We start from the raw sequence: 19,811 nt of genomic DNA, 5'->3' as shown, positions 1-19,811 counted from the left end.
TGGGCAGAAGACAGGTGTAGGCTGGGATTTACTGGCACTTTCCAAGGCTTTATCTATAACCAACGGCCTAGTTGTGACTTTAGTTAACTTTTTTAAGAGATGTTTTTACGTGAATCACTTCCTCTGAGCAAAATACCAGGTAAAAGGTGATAAAAGTATGTCAGTGTTAATCACAGCACGTGGCTATTTCTGCTGTTTCAGACGCAGCAGTATAAGAAAGAGGGTTGTAGCTCCGGCGATGACTGTTACAATATTTATTTTGAACGGTGTCCCTTCCCCCACCTGTAGCGCATGCACCATATTTTTCCCTTTCACATATGAGCCCATCACCCTTCCCATCAACATCATCATCATCATCATCAGTTATGGTCACACACACACACACACACACACACACTCTAAGTCATGCTCACTAACTACACAAAGCATGGGTTACAGGGCGTAGGGTGCAGCTACAACTCTTGCTGCTGTGTAGGTGTAACAAAACTTAGCCCACACATTCACATTATGTTGCTCATCACCTTTTGTGTGTGTGTGTGTGTGTGTGTGTGTGTGCCTGCCTAGCAGAGTGAAAGTAGATGTAATAACATGATATTGATGAGTGGATTATACTGTGGGGGTGTTTTTGAGAAGAAAGGCGTTTTCTGGTAAAAAATCTGTTTTGTATATTCAGGGTTTCTATTTGATCCAGAAATTTTGCAACAATGAGAAACCTTACAGTCATGTGTATCACTTGAGGAAAGATAGTTTAGCCAGCTTTTTTTTTTGGTTTTTTAGGGGGGGGAGGGGGTTTTGCACTCTCTGCTGATGTCGTCATAGGCATTTGTCCCGGTTGACCTTGGCTTGACTTCTCAATTTTGCAACCACTTCCTTTCACGTTCTCTGTTATTCCCGCTCTCCCTCCCTCTCCCCTTTCATCCTCTTTTTTTTTTTTTTTTTCTTCACCAGAAGTATGCCCAGCTCAACAGATGTCACACAGAACTTCCAAGTTTTCTAAAAAGGATTTTTATCACAATTATATCCATCAGCTGTTTTCTTTATTTTTTATCAAAAGCATCAACCGCATTTTAATATGACTGTGATACTCCTGACGCGGGTTTTCAGGATGAGGATAAGCTTTAAATAGGTTTTCAGGTTATGTAAAGTTATTCTAATAAGCTCTTAATGTTATGTCTTGGGCAGGTTACAGCCAGATTTCCACAGTGACTTTACTGTTTGCATAATCTCCCCCCCCTGCTGTGTTGTCATTCATCACTTTCTCTTTCAACAGTCGTTGGAACTTCCCTTGAGTTTGCATTGCAGCTCTGAAACTTATCCTGTTCTGTACTATGTGTGTGTGTGTGTGTGTGTGTGTGTGTGTGAAACATATCTGTACTTCTCCACAATGTTAATACTCACTATCAGTAGATAAATTTAGGTCAGACACTTGAGCCTGAGCAATATCAAACTTCATAATGGAACATTTCCATCAACTTCCACAGTTCTCTTCTTCTTTTGAGAGAAGAACTAGTCCTCATACTCACTCTCTTTGTTGTAGTCATGATCAAGGATGATGCGTCGTGGCTTATTATGAATGATTGTGTTGTAATACGGGTTTATATTAAGGCTGCTATTCCTAGATCGGTACTCCTCCTCATCCCAATTCAAGTGAGCAGCAGCTAAACACACCAACTTTAGCTTTTTTGCATCACTGTTCGTGCCAGGGCTCCCGTGAAACTTTTTACTTTTCCAGACCCTACAGCAGCCACCCAAGCCGTCTGCTCTGTGTGTGTGTGTGTGTCTCTGCTAAAGCTCATGTGAGGCCAGATTCCTGATCAAGCTAGGAATCCAGCACACAGGGAAGTAAAGTATAGACACAACGGACAGAATTTCACATGACAAGGAAAGCGGAAAGAAGAATAAACAGAAGCTTCATTCATAAAGCCGCGTTTTGATCGCTCAGAACAGTTTTTAGTTATTTCTCCAAGAACCTCGGTCCGATACCCTCCTCTAACCCAACACAGATGTCGTTAGCTACAGTCACGTCTAGTTGAACTCATAAGGAATCTATTTTAGTAGTCCATTATGATGAAAATGTGAAACTCTTGTGAAGAAAACAAAGTAATATGACAGCCATGTTTTCCTGCTGCTCAGCGGCAGTAAGTCATGTAGCTTCAAGTGCTGCAACTGTAACCAGACACACGGTCAGTTATTTCCCCTGAAATAGATCTGTAGATTTCCCCCCAGGCATAAAAATAGGTGGCATGATTTAAAAATAATGCATTTTAAGAAACATTTCTTTTGGAAAAAAAAAAAAAAAAGGGTTCCAGAGAAAATATGTCATAACATCGTGGCATTTACAAATTTGTCACCGTTCTAGAAAGGCTGTTATATTTATCCCTGAGGTGATTGATGTTGCCTAGCGATGACACGGTATTTCCCTCAACACACACACACACACACACCTGAAACCGTCAAATAAGTGGTAAGTAAAATACCCCCTAAAAACATGTGTAAAAAAAAAAAAAAAAAAAAAAAAAAAAAATCAATCATTGGCCGAGGACGTCGCTAGTGTTTTTTTAGGTCTGTGGCTTGTAGCAGCAGCAGCAGCAGCAGCAGCAGCCGGCTTCCTGCTCGGCGAGATCGGCTGATCTCAGGGAGTTTCTCGTCTCTGTTGATGTTTGTTGCTTTGTGGTTTTCTATCGTCGCCACCCATTTTCTTGCATTACAGCTGTCTGACGTGCACGGGCTGTACGCGCACGTCAGACGGCTCTACCAATGATCTAGGTCAGCTGGTGGTGTGATGGGCATTTGATATTACTAAAGAAATAGCCAGGTTTGTCATACTTTTTGAAGTTAAGTGCTGTCCTGCAAAATATTTTTAATATTCTGAAGAGCCTTTTTTTTTGTTATTTGTATCTTTTTTTCTTTCCTTTTCTGATTCTATAAAATTAGATCATTGCTGAGTTGTGATTTCTCTTGTGGTGATACATAGCGATGGAACCGGTCCAACTTTTTATCCTGATACTGATTCAGTTCCACAGTGACATGGCAAGCACACTGTATTTAATGTGGATCGGTCACATAGCTGAAATCCGATCCGCTTCATGAAAGTCAGTATTGGCATTGATATTGATCTGGCAAATCTGATTGGTGCATTTGTCTGCTGTCCGGTATGTGCTAGTTTTCTGGGCCTAAAGTCAATAATTGAAGTCATGTTTGCTGTTAAATGTTACATTGTGTGTATGTAATTAGTGGGCAAAAAGGAAGATGACATTAAATATGCAGTCTTGTTTCTCCTCACTAATTTTCCTCATCTTCCCATCACAAATTATATTACATCCAGTCTTACAGTATCTCTCTTCTTCTTGTCCCCGTCTGACCAGTCACGGCCTCCATCGGTTCTTCTCCTGTCGAGGAATCGCGCTGGCGGTGGAGACGTTCTGGAGGCGAGGCCACAGGGAGATCACGGTTTTCGTCCCTCAGTGGCGCCAGAAGAGAGACCGACTCACAACAGGTACGCATGCCGCAGGTGTATACAGGGCGTATACGTATACTCACAAGTATTAGCACAATGCTTTGTTTCTACTTATGTACTCAGGCAGGTTGTATTTCTAATGAAACCGTGACTGTGAGATTAAAGTGCTGACTCTCAGATTTAAAGGCGTTTGACCTTTTCTACACACTCTACATGACGTCAGATGAAGGTTAACACTTCAACCTCATAGTCACTTTGTAATTTCAAATGATCCAAAACAAAACCGATCCTATACATACAGACTGTTGGTGTGTTTGTGTATGTGTGGGTGGAGCTGCTAAAAAAAACAAAATGACGTAACTATAGCTCACTTCACTGTATCCTCTTTAAATATTGGATTTAATACCATTTCATTTTAAGCTTCCAAATCATAAAAACCTGAACATTTTGAGCCAATCTTTGCGTGTGTGTTTAAGCATTTAGGATCTAAAAAACTGTTCTTGGTTTTTTTGTTTTTTTTGTGTGTGTGTGTGTGTGTGTGTGTGTGTGTGTGTTTCTTGCTTTTCCATTTAATCATGATTGCATATTAATTTAATTGTAAATTTATTACAGAGCAACATTTTCTAAACCAGCTAGAAGACCTGCGGCTGCTCTCCTTCACTCCCTCCAGAGAGGTCTGTGGCCAAAGGATATCCTCGCATGACGACAGGTACACACACACACACACACACACACACACATACACACACACACACACACATACACAATCTTAAACCTTTTTAGATGTTTTTTTTTTTATTTTTTTTATAGAAGATAATTCACCAGTCAATTCTTTATATCTAGACAGTGGTAACAAGGCAGACCTGAGAGTTTCAGTCATCTAACACGTGTATGACTAGTGCCCGGGACTTAACCACTTGGCTATCTCCGGGCATTTTGGTTCCATTATGAGCTTATCGCCTCCTACATAAATATCTAACACTGCGTCCCCTTCTCTCACCCACCCAACACCAACAATAGTCATACTGTATTTTCATAATGGAGTTGAGTAAGCAAACTAACTAGAGAACAGATCCAACGGATGCCTGATATAATATGATTTAAAATACTGCTGTTATTCTAAGGCTTAGTCATTTTAGGCTGGGGTTTGAACACGAAAGTGAGTTTTAGAAGATCTTGAAATCGATCAGCAACCATATCATTCTTCTCAGATACAGCATATCGAGGTCAATTTTTTTGTTAGGGGCAATTAACTAAAAAAAAACTCATCCTGACTCAGCACGCAAGGTGTTTCTCTGTCAGTGGATTTCCCTCAGTGGGCTGCGAGCGGCCCGAGCCGGGAATGAGCTTTTTTGACCTTTGAACGCAGGGAAAATCCTGGATTACTAATCAGCGCTCTCTCTCTCTCTCTCTCTCGCTCTCCGTCAGGTTCCTGCTCCACCTCGCGGAAAAAACGGACGGGATCATCGTAACCAACGACAACCTGAGGGACTTCGTCGACACGTCGGACACCTGGCGCAAGATCATTCAGGAGAGGTGATTGCGTGGTTTTATGTATACACCTCTCAGTCAGTCATTCACTTATATGTTCCATGACCTCCAGCCATACGGGAAAGTCCAGCGTGGCGGTGCGCCAGCTACATGATGAATGTTGTTTACAGAATTTATCACCACAGTCTGTTTACAACATTTCCAACCAGCTGCAAGTGCTGTACGGATGAACACACACAAATAAATATACACCAGAGAATTAGTCACATTTACTGGAAAAAAAACATCTCCAGTCATTTGAATGTCAAATGTTTTTTTTGTAAAATACAAAAAACAGAAAATAGAGTCAGAATTATTGGATCACATGTCAGTGAGTGCCCGGACAGATCAGTTTTTAAAAGTTTTGATACAGACCTGGTTTTATAGTGAAGTGTATTATAATAGCATTGATAAAAATAAGTAATCACATTTATTCTGATCAAAGCTTTTGGTTAATCAAGTCATTTGATTAAACAATAATTTAAAAAGTTCTGTCTTTATTTAAAAACAACAAGTTGCTTCATTTTATTATGGGTAGCAATGATGAATGTTGATGAACTAATCTCCTATGCAGTTATGTACTGCACTACCAGAGATAGTTTTGACACAGACAGTCGAGGGAGACTCGGGTATGCGTCTGTGCTGCAAGGATGTGTCGCCCTCTGTTGGTTGTTATTTTGAAGCTCAAAGATCTCAGATGAAGTCCATCCCACAAACACAGAAAACCAGCACCCAACACACTCCTCTGCTTCATCCTGCGTGTGTGTGAGTGACCCGTGTGACACCATACGATGCTGCTGTCAGCCTGGTCACCAACTTTAACACAGACTGAAGCTGCACTCTTCCTTACGCACGCTCTCTTTATGTCACTGTCGTGTCATGTGACTAGACTAGTTTGACTTGCATCTAACTCTCATCAGGAGGAAGATCAACTCACTGTGACACTTGACTTGTTGTGAAAACTTTTTTTTATTTCCCATGATATAATAGTTCTGTCCACCAAGATCTCAAGGTGTTTTGTTATGATTGTTGCCTCCCAAAAAAAATGTCTGAAAAGTTGCAGTACGATCAGCAAAATAAAGCAATATGGAGGTGATGTTCAAAACTGCAACTGTAAACCGCAGTCGTTCATGGAAATCATCTGTAATCACAATGTGTAGTTACATCCAATAAGATTCATGATGTTGATGATATTATGTGCTGAAATGTAGCAAAAGTGCACTAAATCTACACACTGTAAGTTCAATAGTAACATACTGTACTTTTAGTACAGATGGTCTGAATTTGGTTGGTAAATGTGTGCAGTGCACGAGCATTCCTGTACCAGTTGAAAGCTGCTTTTTGAAATGTTCTGAGTTAAGCCAATCAGAGAGTGTATGGTTCCTAAAATGCTCTATAAATCAAACGGTTAGTTTTATGTATTATGTTACTTTTATGTATGAGAAGAGTTTATAGATCCCAGAGGGGAAATTCACATGTACATTCACAGCAGACATGCAGAGAGGCAAGAAGACTGTTGAAGAACTCTTTGAATGAAATGAGAAAAATATAAAATAAGATATTTTAAAGAAAGTGGAGAAGTGACATTAAGCGGAGAAACATGGATGCAGATGCTTCCACACAGGTGCACTGCGTGGTACAATTAAGCAGTTAACATCCAATCATGCTCTGTGGTATGTATGAAAAACACTGAGCAGGCCCAGTTGATTCTGACTTTGTATCAAGATAAGAGGAAAAGAGGACTTTGAAAGAGGGTTGATTGTTGAGGCACAGATTGCAGGAGCTTCAGTCACAAAGACTGCTCGACTCACTGGTGTTTCAAAAGGAACGGTGACTAAAGTGACATCTGCATCCAGATCTATGGGAGAGACATCGGTTAACAGGGTCGTAAATTGTGGTCGACCGTGCACGTTCGATGACCACGACGCTCGTGCGTTAGTGCGATGTGTAAGAAAAACAGAAGAGCGACTCTTCCTCAAGTGACTGTGTCAGCAAAAACAGTCTGTCAACAATGACATAGAGAGGGATGTTACAGTAGTGTTGCAGTGCATAAACCCCTCATTACAAAGACAAATGCACATTTGAGAGTTCAGTGGTGCAAAAACCATAGGCGCTGGTCTACAGGGATGTGAAAAAAAAGCGATATGGTCAGATGAGTCATCCATCACCATATTCTCTAGTGGGCGAGTGCATGTGTGGCGTACACCAAGAGAACAGTCTGAATGTTTGACCCACACAGTGAAGGCTTCCGGTGGCTCTGTTATGCTTTAGGGGCATTTTGCTGGCATGGTTTGGGTCCACTTGTCCCCTTAGAGGGAAGAGTCACTGCAAACCAATACAAAGTAGTTGTGAGTCATCACCTTTATCCTATGATGAAACATTTCTATCCTGATGGTCTCTTCCAGGATGACAATGCCCCACTTCACAGAGTATGAAGGGTCACTGAATGGTTTGATGAGTATGAAAATGATGTGAATCATATGCTATGGCCTTCACAGTCACCAGATCTCAACCTAATTGAACCCCTATGGGAGATTTTGGACTGACGTGTTAGACAGCGTTCTCCACCACCATCATCAAAACACCAAATAAGGGAATATCTTTTTGAAGAATGGTGTTCATCCCTCCAGTAGAGTTCAGAGACTTGTAGAATCAATGCCAAGGAGCATTGAAGCTGTTCTGGCGGTGGCCCAACACCTTACAAGACGCTTTGAGCCAAATCCACAAAGAATGGATCGCGCCTGCTAATAGCACAGCATTTTCACCCACAATCTGCTCCCTTTTTTAAGGACCTATTCACAAAAGATTTTGCGCTAATGATATGCTGGCATAAACACGCCCATAAAGCTTCGCAGCTGAGTGCAATTTGCCCTTGTTTTGCATAGCGGTTTCCAGTGTTTCAGGCTTTTCTCCACATGTCAGCACACAGATTCGGTCCATAATGAAAACTGCAGAGAGCACAAAAGCCTCAAATTGCATATCTATAATTAGCAGAGGTGCACACACACTGAACTCCCCACAATCACAAACCAACTTTCATGTATTTTGCTTTGCTTTTACTTCTCTGGTATTTCACATCTATACTAAAATGTCCATAAAAATAGACTACAGCTATCAATGTGACTTATACAGGTCTAGTCTTAGAAATAGTTGATCAGGTACAATATACAGCCATGGAGTAAGACATCTTCAAGCCAAACACATACTATAGATGTTCAAATACTCACACCTCCAAACTGTGATGATCAGTAATGTTTGCAAACATTCTTCACATTACATCATTGGTTTATAAAGATCATATCTTTACTTTATGAATTAGTCATAACTATTTATTTTTTTCACTTACAGGTTGCTTCAGTTTACTTTCGTGGAGGACCACTTCATGATCCCTGATGACCCTCTGGGTAAAAACGGACCTCACCTTGACATCTTCCTGCGCAAAGACTACAGGTGTGTTTTGTACTCATTTCTGATTGGCCAATGAAAGTTATTGGCTTACTTGGAGATCTTCCTCTTCACAGAAGGATTGTTCACGTTCTCCATTACACCCCTTTCTCACTCTCCGTCTCTCTTTCCTCTCCCTCCCGCTCTCAGGCGAGCTCCAGCCACTCCTCCCCCCCTGAGACCCCCAGACTTCCGGCCATCCTTCCAGCAGCAGCAGCAGCCGGTTTACGTCCAGGCCCTCCACTCCGCTCCACGGACCCCAGCCTCCACGCCCCAGCCCCCTCCCTCCCTGATGCCCCACTCCACTGCACACTGGCCCCACTCCGGCCCCCCGGAATGGCACCCGCCCCGCCGATCCCCTTCTCCCTCACCCTCGCCACCTCCCCAGCGGTCACCGGGGGAGACGTCGGAGCTGAAGAGAAAGCTCTACGACATCTTCCCCGACCAGAAGCAGCGGATAGATCGCATCCTCAGCGACAACCCGTACATGAGAGACCTGAACGCCCTGTCTGGGCTGCTGCTGGGATAAATTACTGGCTCAGCAGACACACACAGTACATACACATGCATACATATGTGTGTCAGCATAAAAATAATTTATTTTACCGTCTCTTGGAGGACATTGAAAGATTTTTTTGTTGTTATTTTACATAAAGACTGATTGTCAAACTAGCTGCTATTGGCAAAAAGTATTTTTGGATTGTTCTTTTCTCTCTCCCTCCTCCTCTACTCTCAAATTGATTTAAGGTGAACAACACTGGTGTCTACAGAACCAAAATGTTAAGCAGCAACGTCTACATTGTTCAGATAGTAATAAACCATTGCATTTTCCTTGACTAATGTCCAGAGGTTCCATGAATGTGGGACAAGCACTGGGAGAAAATGTTTTAGACCAAGAACACTGGACAGTGACTACCATCAGACATCAGCACCTCTGTGAAGAGACTTAACTCACAGCTTCTTCTTTATAAGATTTTGGGACATTGGAAAGTTTATGCATGTTTCAGTTATTTCAACATACTAGTTCTACACTTGTTATGTTACGGAGCAGAACGGATTCACCACGGGCCAATACCACGTTGTTGGACTCAATCAGTGAGCAGTTTCAGCAGTTTGAAGTTATTCAACATCAGCAGTGGAAGTTTTAAAAGTGCCACAGTTTTATGTCCATTTCCTTGACAATGCACTTGTTGGAGATCAGTTTTCATTAAGACAGCAGTTGTGTCCTTAATAGGAAGAGGAATATTTCAGGAAGCATGATGACATCACTGATTATAGCATCATATTTACCCCAAATCCATATTTGGACAGTAAACAGTTTGAACTTGAAAAGCCTCTTCACCACATTAAAGAAACACCTTTAGGCGCTGTATAGATGGGCAGTGGCAATAGTTTTTAATTTAAGATATAGCTCACTTTGTGTATATATCCAAGCTGATTTCATCTCATATACCAATCCGTTGCCACTAATTAAAGCAGCAACCCTAACCCTGCCCATCTGCATCCCTTCAAAATATTACCTGTATATTCCAGCCTTTACTCCAGCTGAATGATGCTTTCACACACTACCGAGTCTCCTGATGTTAACCAACATATAAACAGTGTTGTTGTCTTTTTTTAAAGGGACCATTCTTTCTCAGTTTAAATTGTTCCCACTCATATTAAAATGAATTTAGAATTCCATTGTTTTGTCACTCGCAGTCTTAATAATCAGAAGGAAATGATTTGAGTGTCATCATTATGACATAACTCCCGCCTCCGTAATCTTTGTCATTAGTGACATTTTCTCTGTGTTGCTTCTTATACCTGATGTTTGATCTCTTGAACAGCTGTGGTAGAACTCAGGTGCTGAAACTGAATTTGCTGATAATCTGTGATTGAGATAAGAATTTGAAATAAGGTGGAATCTGTTCCCAGGATCAGTTTTTTCTTTCAGATTTGCCGTTAAACAGTGTTTTCAGGGGGATGTAGTCACTAGTCCTACATCAGCATTTTGTTCTGAGATGCTTTGTGAGTTATTAGCCTTTTGATTTTAGGCAATACACAGTATGTCAGTCCATCTGACTTTGGACGGAAACAAACACTACAAGAGCTTGGATTCATTAGTTTGGATTGAGTTAAATGACACCTTTTTAAACTTGAAATCACTCACCATAAGTTTAGAACATTAAATTATATAATCTTGCGAAGACGACAGATTTACAAGTTACATTTGAATTCGATGTTTATTTGCTAAATTTGATGCATTGCAGGTAATTAACGGTGTAGTGAGTAAAACACATTTTCACTGATGAATCTTGAGAAAGTTTGTAGTGTTTTTGTTTTGTTTTTTACCCTCATACACCCAGAGAATGTAGGCAGGAGGTTCCCCAGCTTGCATATTTGATGTGCATCCGAGTTTTGTAATATACAAACACTTTATCTCCTTGTAAGAAAAAAAATATCTGCACAAAAACTTTACAAGGTGTCAAAAGATAAGTTTTGTTCGTACTTGCTATGTTGTTGTTGTAAGGATTACTGAAGGATTTTTTTTTCTCTTTTTTGTATTATAATTCTTCTGTGTATATCGATTTCTTCTTTTTTGTAAATATGAGCATTTTTGGCTACAGTGCACATATGGTTGTATGTGGAAAAACAAAATAAATGTGGCAGTCCCCATAAAACTGTTGGTGTTTTACTGTTTGTCCACCTGTTCTTTCATAAAGTCAAATTATTGCTAAACTTTGGTTAGATAGAATGTGTTATTTAGTGAGCTTTAGCATGTTAGCTGAGCTGACATGGATTATATTGCATTTTAACAGAGCTAGGCTAGCTGTTAAACCCCAGTTTCAGTCTATGCTAAGGTAAGCTAAGCTAACTGGCCCCTGGCTGTAGCTTCCTATTTTGCATACAAACATTAGAGTTGTATCAATTTTCTCATCTAAATCTCAGCATAAAGCAGATACATATTTCCCTAAATGTCAGCTAGTCAAGCTGTCAAACTGAAATTAAAGTTTGTTCGTGTTGTTAACATGTAGTTTAAAAATAATGTATCTACCATTAAAATACTTAAAGCACTCTGAAGAAGTGCTTTTTAATCAAAATATATGTCAGTTGACATTTTTCTGACCATTTTTCCAGGAATTATATTTTACTTCATGAGGGTAGAATCACAGCAAGATCCACATGTCCCAGACACAAGTGTGGCGGTTCCCTCTCTTGAAACAAGACAAGCGTCTACAGCCACACTAGTGGCTCGGTGAGGCTGCAGTTAGGCACAGCTGTGCTTTGAACTAAAAACCAGCATGGCAACATGCTCACTATTTTAACATCATCAGTGAGTGAAATGTGTGAGTTTCAGTTGTGTGTCTGATGCAAAATATAACATAACCTTATGTGATGTACCTGTTTATTTTTCTTGCAAACACATTAGAGACAGTCATATATATACTCTGGTTTGGCATGAATGGGTTTCAAGTAAAGGGCATCAAATATAGTGCTGATTACCTTCTATTAGTGTTCACTAAGACCATGACAGATGTTACGGGTGGTGACACATTTTGGTTCCGCACACTGCTCTCCAATGACTCCATTAACATCAGTCCCAGTGCTTTTTAGCAGACTACACCTCTACAGCAGGCAGTGACTCCATGCGTATCAGGCAGCGGACGCAGATGTTTGTCTGCAGAGTTCTCAGACCAGCAGAGAGGTTAAGAGAAATGATAAGCTGTGGCAAGACACCTGGATTCTTCCCTGCAGGGGTTTAGATATATAAACCCAAGCTGTGTGTATATGTGTCCTTGCTTCAGCTTTTTATTAAAACATATATAATGCATGTAAGCATTGGATTTTAATAATTTAACAACCAGCACAAATGCAATAAGGCAAAAAGTTTTTACATGATGCATTCAGCACATTAACTCCATTACTTTATGGGCAGATTGTTGTGAGTTTTATTATATTTTTAAAACAGTTATTACATTATGAGATTAAAGTCCCATAAACCCTGTCACTTTCTATTACAACAAAGACGTTGCCAATTGAACGTCCTCACCCTTGAAGTCACTGTCTGTGTTTGCACAGAGCACTCACATCCTCATGTAGCAGACGTTAGTGTTTGGCATCATACAGAAGTCCATTAATATTGCCAAAAGCATTCACAGAGCGTTAACATTACATAAGAAAGAATAAATAAGAAGTTTTTCATGCAGTGGTTTGGCATCAGATTCAAACCATCCTGAAAAGAAACGGTCATGTGCTTTGTCACTGCAGCGCATCTGAGTCACTTCTGCTGATTAATCACTAGGGTTCAGTGTGCATTAAGCTATGGCCACTGGAGTAATGATTTTTTGGTCAGTTCACTTTACAAAAGAAGAAGTTTCAACTTTGGGCAGACTTTTTATGTGACCACATTACATCCTTAATGGCATGGTTTCATTTGACAAGGCAGGATAGTGCATGAAAAGTGGCAGATTGCGGAACAGCATGTAATGTCGCCACACTGCCATCATATCCCAGCATGCATTTGAAAATAGCACGACTACATCTTTTTTTTCATCATGCTCCACTGCAATAGAAAAATCCACACAGGGATAAGCATTTCAAACTGTAATCTCTGATCAACTTCTTTTTTTTTTCTTTTTTTTTACCAAATAACTAGAGCTGAAAGAGAGAGTATAAATCTGTATATTTCTTTTTACACTCCATTTTAATTATTTAACTATTTATTGATGCATTTGCTTCTATTTTTGATTTGTGTCATCACCATTTACAATATTTTTTCAGTTTCAGGGATCCATAATTCAGGGACCATGAGAATGAAGCTGGCTGTACATTAAAACCTAGAAGTTGGTTTATTGTAACAAAGACCATATGTTTGACATAAACAAGACCGTAACCTTTCATTTCATCTGGAAAACAACAGGCCATCCATTTTTTAAGCTCTTTTACAAACATTGTCTCTCAACTAGATTTATGACACTGAAACATGTTTGTGAGCCGCGTTCATACATTCATTTCTATCAAAGTCACTCTCTTTGTAATCTGGTTCAGTTGCAGTGTGCTGACAACTGAGGATGACATCTCTTTATGAACCCAAAGCTGAATAAGTATGGTGTTTGTAAAGTTTTCTGTATTCTTCTGTGGTCAGTTTTTTTCATAAGAAGTATATTTTTGTAGGGTGTAGCAATAAACCCTTTAGTCTGACACAGTGGACAGTTACAATCACAAAGGTGGCCTTAGCATGCTAACATTTGCTATTTAGCACTGACCACAAAGTTGAGGCTGATGGAAAGATTAGTTTTGTTCAGTATGGGGTCATTAACTGTTTTGGACACGTTACATTTTTGGCCTGATGATGGCGTAGGATGAAAACTCACCAAATGGATTGTAATCACTACAATCCATCCTGAGAGGAATATGAATGTATATACCAAATTTCATGTCAATACATCCAATATTTGTTGAGAAATTTCACTCAGATCCACAAATATCAACCTGCTACTCAAGGAAATGTAGGGGGAACACCAAAGCCATTATGATTCATTATCTGGGGATCATGAATATCTCTACAAAATTTTATAGCAATCCATCATATCTCATTCTGGATCAAAGTGGTGGACCGACTGACAGACTGTCATCCAGCTGCTAGCATGCTTAAAAACACAAGTAAAACACATTAGCACATGTTGATCCCCAGAGGAGGAGTTGTCAAAATTCAGCGGCAGAAGGAGGCGGTAGAGGAACTGCTACTTTCATTTATTTGATCCATTTATTCATTGCTACTTTCATTCCATCTTCTATTTCCATCTTCTCGTGTCACTTTCAAAAATTTGCTATAAATTTCTGACACAACCTCGTACCAGGACTATGCTTGACTAACGTCTCCCAGATTCTTTGGAAATTTCCAGCTCAGCTCCACCCAACTTCAACCTGAGCAGGTTCAGCCAACTGCCATTTTTCTACAGTTTACCTTTTATCTGACACCCACAATGCAAAAAAAACAATACAAAACAAAACAAAAAAACGTTTCTTTTGCTTTATATTGTACAAATGTAAAACATCCATCCGTCAAACATCCAGCTTGTAGAGAGGAATGGCAGTAGACTGTGTAAGGACCAAGAAAATCTGAAACATAACATTGTACATCCTGATATTGGATACGGAGGGATGTTTAGGGTGAGGCCCATGGGTGCAGAAGATCACACATGTATAAGGTCAGTGGACACTCCTCTTTGCCTGTATGCAAATGTGTGTTGTTCAGGCAGATCAGATTCAGCCTGAACCCTGCTAACCACACACATGAACATAGGTGAAATTCTTATGCATGTAATGTAATTTTTTACCCAGAATTACTCCCTGTGTCCATGAACATGTGACACACAGTAACAGAGCTTTTTTCACTAGTGGCTCCTGATGTGAAAATACAGTTCTGATAAAGTCCCGATACACAGTAAAGACAGCATGGACACAGATAAGATGGTTGCCAAAATGAAATCATGTTAATACTCCTCTTACAGTTTGAGATCCATATCATCATCATACTATTTCTTCTTTTATCTGTTTATTCGCTTATTATTTCGAAGGCTCAGACCCCAGAGACATAAGAAGCACACATGTACTAACATATATCAGGTGCAACATTACATAAGCAACATGCTTCACGCAACCTGACTCTCATTATGCAAATGCATGTGGCTTGTGTTTCAGACAAAGGGACTTGCCAGCACTGATAATTTATGTGTCCACAGATTATTCTTCGACTGCAGTGGAAAATACTGATGCAAATCATACACAGGCCGGCTTTGGCCAGAGGATAGCTGCAGGAGAATTCCCTACAGGCCAGGTAGTCTAATTTGGGACAGATCAGGGTGCCTCTTGGTGCAATAGATGCCTTTGCATGCACAGCGTATGGCTGCAGTACTTTAACTGTAACACATGGGGTCCTGACCCAAGGGTTGAGAAACTGTGGATTACAGGAAGAGGAGGACAAAATATTTTTGGCTCCCAGTGAATTTTTAGCAGTGGACATTTTCTCAGACCTCACACTCTTAAAACAAATGGTTCTACATTGAAGATCCTATATGTTGGTAAATATTCAGCACATCAAAACTGTAAAACATTTTACAGGGTTTTATTAAATAATAGTCATGATTGTAATCATGAAAACAATGCATTTGTTTTACAAAAATTGTATTTAATGGACGGGTTCACAATTTTTCAAGTCTGTTTTGAAACAATAGTCAGGAGCCCAAATGAACATTGAATTTTTCTTGCTGTAATCATTCCTCCTGTTCATACTGACCATTAGAAAATCCCTTCATAATGCATTTATAATGAGGGAGGAAAGATCCACAAGCTTCCTCCTGTGCAAAAATGCATTTAAAAGTTTGTCTAATATGAAGCTTCAGATGTTCAAATGAGTCAAATCAAGTAGATATCTTTCAACGTTACAGTCTTTTTAGTGCCAAAGTCCCTCTTTTTGTTACTATACTTCCACTGCAGCTCAACAGGGAAACACTGTCTGAGGAAACACAAAGAGGGAATTTGATGCTAAATGTGTCAGATATCCTCTTGATATGACTAACTCAGACTGCTGAAGCCTCATATAAGCTTCAAATAACCTTTTAAATGCATTTTTGCACTTAATGACTGTGTGGACTGAGGTGTTATATCATTAAGAGCTTTGTATGGGAGTAAAAGGACCTTAAAATCAATTCTAAAAGAAATGAGGAGCCAATTCAGGGTAGCCAGAACAGGAGTAATGTGCTCTCTTTTCCTGGTGTTTGTTAAAAGTCTGGTGGCAGAGTTCTGAACTAGCTGAAGTTTTCTATCAACTTTTCTGGTGGGCCAGTGAAGAGGGAGTCATAATAGTCCAACCTGCTAGTAATGAAAGCATGAATCAATTTCTCAGCATCCTGCTTTGTTAACAGCCTTACCTTGGCAGTAGCCAGTATAGCCCGTATGAACAGGAAATCCTCCTTTAGTGTTCATGACTGTTGTTTTAAGACAGACTTGAAAAACTGTTAAGCTGTCCTTTAAGTACTAAAAGTCACGTTAATTACTAAAAGAGCAACAGAGCACAACTGGGAAACAGCAACAATGAGGCACACACAGATACAAGATTATTATGAATACATGTTTACTTATATATAGAGAAACATTAAATTGAACATGCTCAACAATTCTGACAAACGATTAATTTCAAACAAATTAATTTTCAAGCAAAATGCTGAACATTCACTCGTTCAAGCTTCTCGACTTCAATGATTTGCTGCTTTTTTCACAGCCTCTTTAACAACTGACTTGCAGTGAAAATTGATTGTGGGTGTAAGTTTTACTGTGGCATGTTTGAGGAAACGGCATTTGGAGTGAAATGGTTAAATAAACTGTATCTCATTCACACAGTACAGGAACTGTCTTCTCTTGCAACACGACCGGTAACAGGAGATCAGTATTTATGTGGTAATGTAAGAAACAAACAAGACACAAAGACACAACTGAAAAGCAACAACAAAGGCTGCAACTGAGCTACATTTATTAACTGAAAAGTTACAGTTTTGTCAACCTCTGCTGTGTAGCTAGGTCATTCAATGGCTATGATTTCATTAACTGTTTGCTTTTAAGTCATATACAACATTAAGACATGTAATGTTACACCCTAACTTTAATACATTTTTGTAATACACATTACACATTAATAAAACAACCACACTCTGCATTCCTGCACTTACCATGTGACACCCAGTTTATTTAAATTACATTAAAATTACAGGGAGCTTGAAGTTTTGAGTTGATAGTTAACATGTTAAAAGTTTAACTTATTGGCTATAGCTAACAGTTAGCCTGTTAACACACAATACAGCAGGATTCATGTGATATTCATGCTTAAGAAACAGGTATGTTTAAAGTGCAATAGAAATAAAAAGGAGTGTTTCCAACCCGGGTAGCCAAAATAGAGTCGTCACAGCACTAGCTCTCTTTTCCAGTCGCTGGTATGACAAAGAACAACATAAAAGATTATATTTTTTATGCAAATAATGAAGCTTTTTTATGGCAGAAGGTTCTTTGATTCGGGGGATAAGCCTGGGATTCCTCACTGAACCTTTTTATGAGAGAATTTTCAAGACCGTATGCTAGTCAAAATCTAACAATTAAAAAAGATGTTTTGATTGAACAGGGCCTTCACAAAGCTTTAGATTATAATACACTAACAATAAAACATATGGATGAAAACATATTTTCTGATCTGTAATTTGTCTTTTTTCTCTATTTCTCTGTATTATACCACCAAACTGACATTCAGCCCTATGCTCTGTTTAACAAAAATAGGACTCTTTCAGGCTCGTGGGCACAGGATTCAATTGTGCCTCCTACCGCAACTCTTGAACAGAAAATGGGGAAATACTGGTGCACCTTATAGACTTGTGGTTTTTCCACTCTGAATGAGGCCACTCAAATCCAAATCCTGTCTGTGCCACTGTTTCCCTGTTTTTCTGAGTCAGACTATATCCTTAATTGCCTTTCTTGTTGCACTGTGGTCCTGTGTGTAATACTAAACCCTGCAGTTATGGTCACAAAGACATAGACAATGCAATTTGTGCTGCAATTGTACTTTGATCACTGTCCATAGACCATAATTTAATAGCCAGATTTCATAATCACATAATTATATTAATCCACTGTAAAATTATTTGGTGGCCAGAGTCTAAATGGCAAGCTGTGAGTGAGAGGGAATACATGACATTATGTAATGTGTCAAAGCTCAACAACCTCTATTCTGTTGTGCTGGGTGTCATAATTCTTTTGTCATCATGTGGGAACCCACCTGCAGCAGCCATGTCCTGACACATTTTGGATCTTGATACATGCCACAGTTCATTAAAACCAGACTCAAGACTGGAACAGTCAAAAAAAAGTGACACTTAAAAAGTTTCACTACACAAACAGACATATCAAAAAGACAAATATTGCATAAATTCTCAGAGCAAACACCTTCTCTTGCACAGTCGCACATCAGCAGCATCGGCAACAAACCAGCAACAATTTGAAAAACACATGTATTTCCAATCCAATCAGCTGCCTCATACTCAGATACTGTATTTCCAAAGTTTGACCTCCCCTGTTTCAGATAGTAAGTTTAAAGGTCAGGGGTTCAAACTCAGTCCAACCAGGGTTTTCCACAAGGATCTCAGCGGTAAACAAGTCCTCAGTGCAGACTGCAGAAATCCAGAGCTAAGAATTTACATTGGTTTCAGGATAAGAATCTATTGCCAAACAGTGTTATGTCTGGAATTTGCTGATGGGAGCGCAAACAGTTCTGCCGGCTCTCAGTCACCGTCTTCCTCTCCCTAGCTCCCTCCTTTCTTTTAACTAGTCTTTCCACTTCACCCTCTGTCTCTACTCTTCTTCCATCCTCCTTACATCCATCACCCCTGTCTCCTCACTTCCTTCCTCCCTTTCTCTCAGACTCTCTTCGCGCGCCTCCTATCCCCTCTCTGAACTATCTCTTTAGATCTCTTCCTTCCACATTTTCTTTTGCAACCGTTCTTGCAAAGTGTCTTTCCTCCACCCTTTTTCTCCTTTTCGCTAGGATAAGAAAAAAATAAAAACAATATGTATGTTGTTATGTCTGACCAGAAATTCAAATTCCACCAGCATACCAGAACAGCTTAACATTCTCTTGGGTTTGGATCTCCCCACTTCCTCTCCTTTCCATTCCCCCAACCCCTCTCCCACACACTCCTCTCTGCACTCTCTGTAGTTTCATTCCTTCTTTGTTTGCCCATTGTATGCCTCTCCTCATTACCTGAATCCCAAAAATGTAAGGAAATGAGCTTGATCATAACTGTCTCCAATACATCCACAATTGAATGTCTAAAAACTTTCCCTCAGTAAATAATGAAAACACTGACATCCTTGTGTTATATTCATATGTCCAGAACTCTGAGATTTGTGATCACCTCAGTCCGTTTATGACTACAATGCAGGATATTTCTATCCTGCATTGTAAAAAGCTATTTAACAAAGTGTGTTTTGGCTACTATAATTTATGAAAACCTCAAAGATTAAAACATTTCTGCAGTAAACCCAAAAAAACCCTGTTGTACTGTACATGCCCTCATTATATCCTGTCTGAGCTATATTTCAATTCCCTGTACTTTGGCATTGTAAAGAGTCTCCTGCTTTCAGCTCGTTCAAAGTGCAGCTTCCAGGCACCGAGACACAGGATCATATTACACTAACCCTTGCATTGCTTTGCTGATTATCTACCACTTTTATTAATTATGGTATTAATATGTTACTAATAACCTAACCTGACAGATGTTACTGCCACGCAGGTACATTATAAATCTTTTCACTCCACATGTGCCAACTCACTCTCCTCAGACACTGAAATTTC

The 19,811-nt window shown here is 39.7% G+C and overlaps 1 protein-coding gene and 1 long non-coding RNA gene across 2 annotated transcripts in view; one reads left to right on the top strand and one right to left on the bottom strand.

The window, feature by feature from the left end:
• n4bp1 (nedd4 binding protein 1) overlaps window positions 1-11,094 on the top strand; it is a 20,546-nt gene extending 9,452 nt beyond the window's left edge. The window contains exons 8-12 of the mRNA XM_044356361.1: window positions 3,366-3,496; window positions 4,070-4,166; window positions 4,886-4,993; window positions 8,336-8,437; window positions 8,582-11,094. Of these exons, the coding sequence (XP_044212296.1) occupies window positions 3,366-3,496; window positions 4,070-4,166; window positions 4,886-4,993; window positions 8,336-8,437; window positions 8,582-8,960 (817 nt within the window). The 3' untranslated portion in view covers window positions 8,961-11,094. The remainder of the gene's footprint in view (window positions 1-3,365; window positions 3,497-4,069; window positions 4,167-4,885; window positions 4,994-8,335; window positions 8,438-8,581) is intronic.
• LOC122985591 lies at window positions 7,985-19,811 on the bottom strand. The gene is made up of 4 exons (XR_006404157.1): window positions 19,801-19,811; window positions 13,491-13,494; window positions 8,188-8,192; window positions 7,985-8,070 (listed from the first exon to the last, which is right to left on the bottom strand). It is a non-coding gene; the product is annotated as an uncharacterized LOC122985591 (long non-coding RNA).

This window comes from Thunnus albacares, chromosome 7, assembly GCF_914725855.1.
Source record: "Thunnus albacares chromosome 7, fThuAlb1.1, whole genome shotgun sequence".
NCBI lineage: Eukaryota > Metazoa > Chordata > Actinopteri > Scombriformes > Scombridae > Thunnus > Thunnus albacares.
The sequence above is the reverse complement of the archived record's forward strand: the minus strand, read 5'-3'. Positions and strand labels throughout refer to the sequence as shown.